Here is a 13,570-nt window from a genome sequence, read left to right on the forward strand (position 1 = left end):
AGGATCAGTCTTCCTTTTACAAGAACCTTGTCATCACATTAAGACACACAAGCTGATGAACAGTGAAATATAAAAGATTTTTCCACTTTTCTTTTAGAAATCCTGAAAGAATTTTAGTTCATGACAACAAATGGGAAAAATCCTCATCTTCAAAATGCACAAAAAGAGTTAAAACTCCAGATGATGCAGGACCATATATTTATAATACACCAAATATTTTTTAATTTACATACGATACATATAATTTTAATACATTTTTATTTATAGCTTAATTCTGTTCTGTTATATTCCATTTTAACTTAAAATTACATAGTTTTTATTTCTTTAAATAAACATAAATATACACACCCACATATACATACAAATGTTTATATATACAGAGCTTAACAAATGTATTAGACCAGCTGTCATATCTGTCTCAGAGACCATCCAGCATCATGAAGTGCTTTAATGCGGACTCTTTCATTTTCAGTCAGCTCTCCACGTTTTACCATTTTGAACAGGAATGAGGAATTTCAAACTGAATTCACCCAAATTTGAGCCGGCTCACTGGGCTTCTCTGAGAAGTCAGAAATGAATCAAGCATAACATTCAACCACTAAAATTCATTTTTCCTCTTCAGGAATGACAGTAAATAACTATAATTTGACACATTTATCAAGAAATATTAATGTGCTTTACTATTTTTTCAGGTTTTTTGTAAATTAGTAAATTGTAAAATTCATGGATAACAATAATAATTCTATTTTAGCATTAAAAATATCATTTGGGTTAAAGAGCTTCTACATATTGGTGTATTAACCATTGCAGAAACATCAAAATGATTTTGGTAATTACCAATGCTGTTAATTTAGGGCAGCTGTGGCAGAAACCTGACTGTGGTTAGGGTTAGGGTACTCTAATACATTTGTTAAGCACTATATAGGTATATATATAGGTGTGTATATATATATATATATATATATATATATATATATACCTATATACTTATATGTATATAGGTGTATATATATATATATAAATATATATACATATATATATATATATATACATATATATATATATATATATAACAAAAATATTGATATATATCGATACCAGCACCCCTGTATCGCCGTACGTATCGTACCGCCAGATTCTTGCCAATACACAGCCCTACTTCTAACGCTCCTTGTTCTTGTGTTGATGCAGATTTTATAGCAGAATCTCCATAAATGCTCTGATGGTAGATCATGTTCATATTCTCTGTGGTGGAGTTAACGCACGCACCACTCTTACATCAAAACCAGTCAGAGGTGGTTCTCTCTCTGATGACATGGATCATGGAGTCTGTCTGCTCCCAGCAGGACTACAGCAGAGGTTCTGGATTCTTCTGGGTTCCAGTGAGCTCAGAGTTCCTGCAGACCGACATCTGGGACCTCCTCACACTCTGACAGGAACCACTCAGCTGTTAAAGGCTCCACTAACCATCGTCTTCTTCTTCTGCTGTTTCTTTTCTTCTCCTCAGTCCATTGTCTTCCTGTTATTTTCTGTCTGACCTTCACCTCTCTCAGTCCTTCATCATTTCCCTCCTCCTCCTCTCTCTCCTCCATTAATCCTCGTGTTAAAGAAACATCCGTCTCTCTCCTGTTGTTCTGCTTCTCGTCTGCTCTGTTGGGTTTATTCCTCCATGTTAAGTGTTCTCTCTCGCAGCTTTGACCCTTCCTCTCAGTGGTCTTCAGTCGTTAGTCGCCATCGACAGCACTAACAGAGCATGTTTGTGTGTTTGTCCAGGGATAATTGATGATGCAGTTACAAACTATCCAGACAAACACCACTGCTGTGTTCTAAAATATCTCCAGTCTAAAAGCCAGTCTGTGATTTTCAGTTCCTTTGGTGTTTGAAAATCTTTAGTCTCAGTCTTTGTTTGGTGGTGGAGGATTTATTCTTTCTCTGATTGTTTTCTGGTTTTAAATCTCGTGTTATTCTTCTTCTGTCGAGTCTTTTATTCTCTGTAGCTGTGTTCACTCCTAAAGACGTGTCTATTATTTCAAACAGGAAGTGATTACAGCAAAGCGAAGGCATCAGTAATGTTCAAACCTAACTCCATTTAGAAGAACGACTGTTTAGAGAGCTGTTAGCCTTCTCTGATGTGGGTTTCAGGAGCTGGATCATGGATGAAGGCTGCTGGGTTTACCTACAGTCTCTAAGTTTCTGTGAGAAAGAAGAGGGATCTCTGACATGAGAACCTGAAGGAAAGCACACAGACTTTACTTTTTTGTGCTACCAGACTTTACTTTTTTGTCACAGATGATTACCTTTAGGAGAGGAAGGAGGAAGGAAGTGAAGGGAAGAATGGAACCAGAGAGAACTAATAGGTTGTTTCCACCGAGCGGTCCGGCTCAGTTCGGTGCAGTACAGCACGCTTTTTTTTGGCATTTCCATAGAGAAAGGGTCCCAAAAAACCAACCTGTACGTCCCACTTTTTGGTACCCTTCCGTAGGGGTGCCAATCTTACCTAACTGTGCCAAAAAGGTGGAGCTACACACACAACAATAGGTGCTGCACTGATGTCACGTAAGCGCGTGACTCAGCTGCTCGCCTCCGGGCTTCAAACGATGAAGTCTGCTGTGAGAAGTGGGCAAAAACGGGAGAAAAATGGACCAATATCTGCTTAAATGGAAAATATCTGGACTCGATGGAGTTCCAAACTGTTTCCTAGTCTATGGATATTGGTATCCGGCCACAAATCAAGTTTCCTGACGTTTATCTGGATGATTTAAGAACACAAAGCAGAACCTGAAGGCTCACATCAGCCTGATCCATCCGCGATGATGAGAAACTAAATTAATGCAGAAGTTTTGTGAATCCGAAGCCTTAGAACAGTTCATTCTCATCTGTGACTAGTTATTAATCTACGACTTACGTTAGGTAACCTGTGAAAACATCGCTCTGTGGTTGTTTAACGGGCTCATGAAACTTCAGGCTGCAGACTATTTTACAACGAGATCAGCACATTTCTGACTTAATCTAGCTTGATTTTAACACCAGCTGAACTTTAACTTTATTTTTAATGCAGCCAATTCTCACAGTACAGCTCTAAACTTTCATATTTTGTTGTAGCGTTACGACTCAAACCGTCTCTGTACATGTATTCCATCAGCTGAGGATCTGTACTGACAGCTGTTAACATCATTAAGATGTAGTTATGTTTTTAAAAAGCACTTTCAGCTGAAATAAAGCTGTTCACTGCTTATTCCCTTAATCCTTTCTATAACTCTGCAGCTGCAACTGCTGACTCGCTCTGTCTGTGACTTTACATGCGTGCTTTTACAGCCCCGCCCACCCAAGTGAGAGCACGGGTGTACGTGGAAACACAAACTATTTAGGGGTTTAGCGTACCAAACCTTACCAAACCGAACTGAATCAAACTGGACCCCCGATGGAAACACGGCATAAGAGAGGGGGGAGTATGGAGGCGTTAAAGAGGACAGGAAGTGTGAAAGGTGAGGAGAAGTTTGGAGGTGTTAACATGAGGAGCAGAGGGAGGGGCTGAGTGTGAAGAGCTGGTGTGAACCATCTCCCACAGTGCTGCTGGTGTTAACCCACATGTCCCACAATGCACTGGGGCTGAGGATGCTAACAAAGCTGCTGCTGCAGCTATTCTGAGCTCGTCTTCAAAAACATCTCTCCTTTTTTTGTTTGACTCTGTCATCAGATAGTCTGAGTGTTCAAATCGACTTTTGTCTGCTGCTGCAGTTTTGGTGTCCCAGTGTTTGTGCTTTTTCTGTTTGGACTTTATTGATGCAATTTTCCCGCCTGTCCCACAGCTGTGTTTACGGCCCCTCTATCTCTGAAATGTTCAATAAAATAACTAAAAGAAAGAGCAGACAGAGAACTGGCTGGATATTTTTTACCTTTTTGCTGAACCAGGCCGACTGTTTTCACTCTCATGCAGAGTTAAAGAGATTATAATTGTCACTAAAACCCTGAATGATTCTCTAGTTCTGATTTTTTCAGTTAAACCTGAAGACCACTGAGAGGAAGCAGTCGTCTTTTTAACCTCAACATTTAAGATGATGAACTATTTCTCTCTCTATTTCTCTCCCAGCCGACGAGTGAAGAGGACCTGTGTCCGATCTGCTACGCTCACTCCATCTCCGCCATCTTCAAACCGTGCTCCCACAAGTCCTGCAAGTGAGTCCACAAATACACGCTGCTGCTTTCATGTCAAACACCCCACACACACACTTCATCTCTGCTCACAGACGTCGTGAAGAACAGCCAGAGACCGTTTCTGTGGAGTTGTATGGATTCTTCCTTGTTATTTTTAAGTTTTATTTTTATCCGTTTGATGGAGGAACGCACTCAAAGTTTATCTGCAGCTCTGCTGAGGACATGTAGAGGAAGCATAAAGCTTTATCGTACAGGATCAGTAAAACCTCGGTAGTTAGTGAATTATCGCTGGCATCCGTGTGGTGGGAGCGTTCACGCTTTGTTACATAATCCTGTCATTTACCTGAGTTTACAGACGTCTCTGGTTGGTAGATATCCAGGCGCTACATGAGCAGGGTTGTTAGCTTTAATCAAGTCCAGATCAACATGACACCAGGACCCTGGGGGACACCTTTTAAGAGCCCCTCTGGATATCTGCTGCTCATAAAACCCACCAACTAGTTGGCACGAGAATCATCAGTCCAAGATGTTCAGACTGGCTTTTCTCTAAATCCTGTTTGGAGCCACCATCCCAGACAGCATCAGCGGTGTGGAGCAGAGGACATTTGCCCCGGTTCCAAGGAGACCCTGACCCACCTCTAAACCTTCTGGTCAGTGGTTGGTCTTCTACTGGGGGACTCTCTCTGTCCAGGGTGCTAACATTAGCAGAGCTAACAGTGGCAGAGCTAACATTAGCAGAACCAACAATAACAAAGCAAACAGTACCAAAACTTACTTTAGTAGAGCTAACATTAGCAATGCTAACATTAGCAGGGGTAACATAGCAGAGCTAACATTAGCAGAACCAACAATAACAAAGCTAACAGTACCAAAACTTACTTTAGTAGAGCTAACAGTAGCAATGCTAACATTAGCAGGGGTAACATAGCAGAGCTAACATTAGCAGAGGTACTATTAGCAGAGCTAACATTAGCAGAGGTACTATTAGCGGAGCTAACAGTAGCAATGCTAACATAAGCAGGGGTAACATAGCAGAGCTAAGATTAGCAGAGGTACTATTAGCAGAGCTAACAGTAGCAATGCTAACATAAGCAGGGGTAACATAGCAGAGCTAACATTAGCAGAGGTACTATTAGCAGAGCTAAGATTAGCAGAGGTACTATTAGCAGAGCTAACAGTAGCAATGCTAACATAAGCAGGGGTAACATAGCAGAGCTAACATTAGCAGAACCAACAATAACAAAGCTAACAGTACCAAAACTTACTTTAGTAGAGCTAACATTAGCAGAGCTAACATTAGCAGAGGTACTATTAGCAGAGCTAACATTAGCAGAGGTACTATTAGCAGAGCTAAAATTAGCAGAGCTTACATTAGCAGAGGTACTATTAGCAGAGCTAACATTATCAGAACTAACATTAGCAGAGATAAAATTATCAGAGCTAACATTAGCACAGCTAACATTAGCACAGCTAACATAGTAGAGGTAACATTAGCAGGGCTAACATAGCACAGCTAACATAGTAGAGGTAACATTAGCAGAGATAACATTAGCAGAGGTAACATTAGCAGGGCTAACATAGCACAGCTAACATTAGCAGATATGACATTAGCAGAGGTAACATTAGCACAGCTAACATTTGCACAGCTAACATTAGCAGGGGTAAAATTAGCAGAAGTTATATTAGCAGAGCTAACATTAGCGGAGCTAACATTAGCAGAGGTACTACTAGCAGAGCTAACATTAGCAGAGCTTACATTAGCAGAGGTACTATTAGCAGAGCTAACATTAGCAGAGCTAACATTATAAGAGCTAACATTAGCAGAGGTACTATTAGCAGAGCTAACATTAGCAGAGCTTACATTAGCAGAGGTACTATTAGCAGAGCTAACATTAGCAGAGCTAACATTATAAGAGCTAACATTAGCAGAGGTAACATTAGCAGAGCTTACATTAGCACAGCTAACATTAGCAGATGTGACATTAGCGGAGGTAACATTAGCACAGCTAACATTACCAGAGGTAACATTAGCACAGCTTACATTAGCGGAGCTAACATAGCAGAGCTAACATTAGCAGAGGTAACATTGTCAGAGCTAAAAGTAGCAGAGCTAACATTAATAGAGATAACATTAGCAGAGCTAACATTAGCAGGGGTAACATTAGCAGGCGTAACATTAGCAGGGGTAACATTAGCAGAGGTAACATTAGCACAGCTAACATTTGCAGAGCTAACATTAGCAGGGGCAACATTAGCATGGGTAACATTGGCAGCGCTAACTTAGCAGAACTAAAATTAGCTGAGCTCACATGAGCAGAGCTAACGTTGGCAGAGCTAACAGTTGCACAGCTAACATAAGCACAGCAAACATTAGCAGAGCTAACATTAGCAGGGGTAACATTAGCAGGGGTAACATTAGCAGAGCTTACATTAGCAGAGCTTACATTAGCAGGGGTAACATTTGCACAGCTAACATTGTCAGAGCTAACATTAGCAGAGCTTACATTAGCAGGGGTAACATTAGCAGAGCTAACATTAGCAGAGCTAACATTAGCAGGGGTAACATTAGCAGAGCTGACATTAGCAGGGGTAAAATTAGCAGGGGTAACATTAGCAGAGCTAACATTAACACAGCTAACATTAGCAGAGCTAACATTAACACAGCTAACATTACCAGAGGTAACATTAGCAGAGCTTACATTAGCGGAGCTAACATAGCAGAGCTAACATTAGCAGAGGTAACATTGTCAGAGCTAAAAGTAGCAGAGCTAACATTAATAGAGATAACATTAGCAGAGCTAACATTAGCAGGGGTAACATTAGCAGGCGTAACATTAGCAGGGGTAACATTAGCAGAGGTACCATTAGCACAGCTAACATTTGCAGAGCTAACATTAGCAGGGGCAACATTAGCATGGGTAACATTGGCAGCGCTAACTTAGCAGAACTAAAATTAGCTGAGCTCACATGAGAAGAGCTAACGTTGGCAGAGCTAACAGTTGCACAGCTAACATAAGCACAGCAAACATTTGCACAGCTAACATTAGCAGAGCTTACATTAGCAGGGGTAACATTAGCAGGGGTAACATTAGCAGGGGTAACATTAGCAGAACTAACATTAGCAGAGCTAACATTTGCACGGCTAACATTGGCAGGGGTAACATTAGCACAGCTAACATTAGCAGAGCTAACATTAGCAGAGCTAACATTTGCACAGCTAACATTTGCACAGCTAACATTAGCACAGCTAACATTAGCAGAGCTAACATTAGCAGGGGCAACATTAGCATGGGTAACATTAGCACAGCTAACTTAGCAGAACTAAAATTAGCAGAGCTCACATGAGCAGAGCTAACATTAGCAGAGCTAACATTATAAGAGCTAACATTAGCAGAGGTAACATTAGCAGAGCTTACATTAGCACAGCTAACATTAGCAGATGTGACATTAGCAGAGGTAACATTAGCAGAGCTTACATTAGCACAGCTAACATTAGCAGATGTGACATTAGCAGAGGTAACATTAGCACAGCTTACATTAGCAGAGCTAACATTAGCAGAGCTAACATTATAAGAGCTAACATTAGCAGGGGTAACATTAGCAGAGCAAACATTAGCAGAGCTAACAAAAGCAGGGGTAACATTAGCATGGGTAACATTGGCAGAGGTAACTCAGCAGAACTAAAATAAGCTGAGCTAACATTGGCACAGCAAACATTTGCACAGCTAACATTAGCAGGGGTAACATTAGCAGGGGTAACATTAGCAGAGCTTACATTAGCAGGGGTAACATTAGCAGGGGTAACATTAGCGGAGCTAACATTAGCAGGGGTAACATTAGCGGAGCTAACATTAGCAGGGGTAACATTAGCAGAGCTAACATTAGCAGGGGTAACATATCCAGGGCTAACATAGTAGAGCTAACATTAGCAGAGCTAACATTAGCAAAGCTAACATTAGCAGTTAGCTCTGCTAACATAGTAGAGCTAACATTTGTCCGTGTCTGTGAAAGGTGAGAGTGTGGATCATCTGGAGCAGGTCACCTACCATACTGATCCATTAATCCGCTGACTGAGGCTGGGATCAACCACAGACTCAGACCAGAACATGGAGTGAGGGGTTTACCAGCCAGCGCCATCTAGTGTGCTCTCAAGTCATTATATAATCATAATAAACATAATAATATGATCATATGGTCATTTTCACTATAACCACATATAATATAATCCTACTCTATGGCACTGCTTTTACCTGGTAGCATTTCGATGCCATAAATGATGATGATGACAACTATGCAGGACATTTAAAAATGTAATGAGCGGTCGAGGATCGGCTTCCTCCTGATATTATGCTGTTTTTTATTCATTTTTATTTTTTTGAAGAGAAGAAAACATTGTGTATTGGATTGTGGGTAATTCCTGCTAGCAGAGGATACTTGACATTGGAATAGTCCAAGATCCCTCCTTGGCTCTGAGAAACAGCAAGAGTCTTTGGGTCCTTGGTCCTCCTGGTCTTACTCCTGAGAGGTCTGGATGGCCAGAGGAGCAGACTGGAACCCTCTGTGACACCTTCACTTCAGCACATTTTTGGGTGTCTTTGTTAGACCTCGGTCTAATGCTGTGTGTTCAGAAGTTGAGGATGTGTGTGTGTGTGTGTGTGTGTGTGGGGTGGGGGGGGCAACTGTGCGTTTAGTGGGGTTGGCCATGTACGTCTCAGAGGTTTCAGCTGGGACGGTACCTGGAGAGGTGGGGCATGGTCCTGGAGCAGGTCTGGAGGAGGGCCATCAGGAGGACAGCGCAGTCCAGGACTATAGCGGACACAGTGAAGTGCTGAACCAGCACACGCTCCCAACCCTGACCTAGAGGGGGCAGAGAGGAACTGGTCAGTGATTAAAGTGATCCTGAGACAATGGGAAGTTTTGATCAACTTTATTAACTAATCAGTCTGTTAGTGTGGGTCTTTGGGGGTCTAGAGAGAGGACTTCTTGTCGTAGCAGCATCACCAAAAAACATGAAAACTTCAGACTGAACCATGTCCTAGAGTTAGCAGCAGCTCTGAACCTGTCATTGTCCCTCAGAGAGGAGAGTCAGATCGGTGTCTCCTCTACTGTTGTTACAGAAAAACCAGCGTCATTGGTCCGTCTTCTCTTGATTGTGATTGGATGGCGGGGCAGGAGGGGTATTGATGCGCGTGGCATTGCTCCAAGATGTGGATTGTTTTTTCCAACTGAGAGCAATGTGAGCACGGGGACAAAACAGCTGAAGCTCAGGACGTTTTTCCTCTGAGAATGATGAAGTTTTGGATTTAAAACAGGCACAGAAAATCAGAAATCTTCAAAGTTTGCACTATTAAATATAAATAATATGAAATCTACATTTGCTAGTAGATTTCCTCACTATTGTTTTTATAATTGCTGATTTCTGCAGGAGCTGTGCCTCTCCCCCTCCTTCACCCTCAGGTGACTGAGCTTTGTTCACCTGAAGGCCTCATCGATCCGCTCTCATACGTCTTCTTAGGAGCTTTTTAATATATAATCTGTCCTTGAATGTGGACACGTGGAGCACACATAAAGAACGTCCATATCTGAGAACACACGCCTCCTCCCACTGCTGTATGTTCAGTATGATGCATAAATACTCTCTCTGCAGGTGTGTGAGTCAGCTGTTTGCAGAGTGCTGACGGCTGCAGCTCCGTGGGCAGCAGACCTTGGTCCGACTCAGACCTCGATACATATTTCATGTCGTCCCGCTGCTCCGAACCATTTAACTTAGCTGGCACGCTAACTCAGCGGTATGGATTATTCTGCTGGTGATCGACAGCGCTGTCCAAGAGAGGAAAACACACTCACCTGGGGGCGGAAAATCACCTGCAAGGCTTCACTCAGGCAATAAGTGACAGAGCTCTTAATTAAAGTCTAAATTATGATTTTAAATCATTAAACCGATCCAAACGACCCCATTTACTCTGAAAGGTTAGCTTTTTCATTTAGGAGGCATTTCCTCTGGTCAGGAGGTTAGAAAAATCAACAATAGGTGAATTTTATCTCAAAACAGACATTCTTGGCTCAGTGACTGAACTGAAACTCACCTGGAGGTTTGATTACTTGAAGGTTTATAACTACAGAAACACGTTTTTTTACCCAGACTTTTTTTGCAGGTTCTTATTTTGTTAGATGTTATGCCACCAAAAACATAAATATGCATTCCTATACATCTTTAAGGTCAGGACTCTGTGTGGACCAGTCCAGTTCTTCATCAAACCAGGTCTTTCTAGTCCTTCTCTGGTCTCTGGGCCACAGTCATGCTGGAATAGAAAAGGGCCTTCCCCAAACTGTTGGAAGCATAGCATTGTCCAGAATGTCTTGGTCTACTGAAGCATTAAGATCGGCCTTCACTGGAGATAAGGGGTCTAGCCCAGACCCTGAAAAACAGCCCCAGACCATTATCCCTCCTCCACCAAACTTCACAGTCAGAACAATGCAGTCGGACCGGCTCAGCCAAGGAGACCCATTCTTAAAGCTCCTGCTGCAGTTTTACTGTTCACATTAATGCCAGTGGAAGTTCAGAACTCTTCAGCAGAGACCTGGAGACTTTTACCCATGATCCTCAGCAGTCGTTGACCCCGCTCTGTGATTTTACCTGGCCTTCCTCTTCATGGCTGAGCTGTTGTTCCTAAACTCTTCCACTTCCTAATAACATCCCTGACAGCTGACTGTGGAATATCCAGCAGGGATGAATTCTGTCAAAGGTGTCATCATCAGAACCACGCTGGAGTCTCTGAGCTCTTCAGAATAACCGTTTAGGACCACAGATGTTTGAGACTGTATGGATAGGTGGGGATTTATACACCTGTGGGTCTGACTGAAACACCTGGATTCAATAATAACAGGTGTGGACGAATACTTTTGTCCATATAATGTTCATATATTATGCCAGACTTTTGTGCATAAGTGTTGTTCAGATTCTCTCTCCATCTCTTAAGTCTATTGTATCCTGATCAGATCTGAGTTTTCCCAGAGTCCACCTCAGAGCTCGCGTGGTCATTAACATGTTCCTCTCTCTCTCCTTCGTCTGCAGAGCCTGCATCAACCAGCATCTGATGAACAACAAGGACTGTTTCTTCTGCAAAGCTACCATCACCGGGGTGGAGGACTACAGCAAGCCCGCCTCCTCCTAACAGACACAAATATATGGACACACAACCACACACAATGACATAGAGAGACACACAACACACGACACAGAGAGACACAGAGAGACACGTTAGCTGTAAAGATGAGCGAAAAACACAGATTCACCCGTCTGAACCGTCATTCTCAAACATGACCACATATCAGTGAACCCAAAGATTCTCACACTATTTTGTCTGTGTGTGTGTGTGTGAGTGTGTTAGTGTATATTTCAGCAGTAACCCACACATTCATCCTTCTCTAACAGAAAATGAGCAGACACCATGTTCTTTCTTTTATTAAAGGTCACATATTTTATCCTTTAAGACAAGTTTATATCGGTCTCAGAGGTCCCCACAACATGCCTGTGAAGTTTGTTGCAGTAAAAACCCTCCAGTATTGATTTCTGCATGTCTAAAAACCCCTCCGTTTCAGACCTGCTCAGAACCAGCTGTTTCTGTGTCTGTAGCTTTAAATGTTCCTGAGCAGTCTGACTCCACCCCTGACTCCGCCCTTCTCAGAAAATGGATGTGGCTCTCCTGATCCTCCTCTGAGCTGAGAGGAGGATCAGGAAAGGAGGGCAGAACTTTCTTCCAAGCTGGGAGGGCCAACTGGACCTGGGGGCGGGGCTAACTCCCCACATGACATCATGAGGAGAAAATCTGAGAACAGCTTCACCACACGTTTTCTGAAAAGTGGTGAAGGGGGGGCAGCCAGGGGCACATACTTTTGTTAGAAAAGCCTGAAAAAGTGTGTTTTGCATGAAATGTGACCTTTAAATGAAAAGTCACAATTGTAAACATTTACACCCCGCCTTACTCATAATAATCTGATGATTTCTTTCTTTATGGGAGACAGAAGTGAAAAACTATCAATCTTCAACATGCTGATGACCTGAGACACAGCAGGTAGAGTGGCTTTAGTATATGTGGCGTGTCTTTTTCCTTCCTGGACCCTTGTTTCACAAATTAGCCTGACATTATTAACAGTCATCACTTTAATATTATTTTCACAGACAGGGATGCGAGCACCAGAACCAGACGCTCATTCTAAAGGCATTTATTAAACATGTATGCAGCACTGTCTTCATGCCAATTAGAGCCATACTGTACTTTACCCCGGTGTATTGCATTACCATATCACTGCCCATTCCTAATGTGCAGTCCCTCCTGTAGAGAGGGATTCATTCATCAGTTACTTCAGAAATAAATCTCTTTAAAATGAGTGAGAGTTGTTGTTATGGAGACGACTTTGTCTCCGACAGTCTCAGCGGTGTGAGCTGGGAGGTGTTTAGAACGTCGCCCAGCGGCCGTCACATCCAGGCTTGTCGTGTATCTTTGGTCTTCTCTGGGCTCAACACTCCTGGACCTGCCCTGGTTCTAGTCTTCTCTTCATGAAATGGTCCCTGCAAACACAAGTGCTGTCTGACTCCGCCCCTCCTACATTAAATGGAGGTTTTGGATCTCTCTGACGTTTCTCCACTGGCTTTTCAAACTAGCCTTCATGAGTCCCTTTTTTTTTTAGTGTTTTTCACATTTGGACGTCTGGAACAGCCATACACTGCACAGACCTGCTTCTCTGTGCAGAAAGCACTTCCTGTCCCCATCTGGACTCCTGCAGGTGACGTGAAAACGCCCCATAGAGCAAACAGGACACAGTCACATCAATGCACTGAGGTGTGAAATAAAGCCATGACGCAGACAGATGACACCTGGGACTTCCCTCTGTACTCACTGACTGATCTATATGCTGTGAGGCAGTCGGACACGTCCTGATGGAAGGTGGAGCTCTTGGCGTGAGCACAGCGGCGTCCTTGAGTGTGAAGAGTTGCCATCATATTAGCACAACAACTCACCTCCACCTGTCAGAGCAGGCACACCTCACAGAGTCACACATCTAAACACACGTACACAGGCTGAGATAGAGGATGGCAGTGTTACACCGTAGCAGCGTCACAGGCTCGCTGTCGACACGGCATCAATTAAACATTTATTTCTCTAGAATGTTTGTTTCCTCTGGTGAAAAACTGAAATCTAGGACTTTTATTTTGGACGTGGAGAAGGTGAAGTGTGGCGTTTGTATTGACAAACCGTTGTGATGCTGTGAGCTGTGAAGCTTTACCTCCATGTTGACACGAGTCAAACATGTCAGCCACAGATTTTAGGGGTGTAAGGGTCATAGAGGTCACAGGTCAGTTCATACAGTCATGTGCTTAGGTTTTAGGCATGTAGTGGTCTAAGGATTTATC

At 42.7% G+C, this 13,570-nt stretch overlaps 1 protein-coding gene across 3 annotated transcripts in view; it reads left to right on the forward strand.

Annotated features, from left to right (window-relative positions):
* The window catches only part of LOC121505433 (E3 ubiquitin-protein ligase RNF123), a 252,243-nt gene extending 240,512 nt beyond the window's left edge, over positions 1 to 11,731 (forward strand). For all 3 annotated transcript variants that reach the window (XM_041780775.1, XM_041780784.1, XM_041780805.1), the window contains 2 exons: positions 4,091 to 4,176; positions 11,231 to 11,731. In XM_041780775.1, the coding sequence (XP_041636709.1) occupies positions 4,091 to 4,176; positions 11,231 to 11,330 (186 nt within the window). In that variant the 3' untranslated portion in view covers positions 11,331 to 11,731. The remainder of the gene's footprint in view (positions 1 to 4,090; positions 4,177 to 11,230) is intronic.
* The last annotated feature ends 1,839 nt before the right edge of the window (positions 11,732 to 13,570 follow it).

The sequence above is a fragment of the Cheilinus undulatus genome, linkage group 3 (genome assembly GCF_018320785.1).
Source record: "Cheilinus undulatus linkage group 3, ASM1832078v1, whole genome shotgun sequence".
NCBI lineage: Eukaryota > Metazoa > Chordata > Actinopteri > Labriformes > Labridae > Cheilinus > Cheilinus undulatus.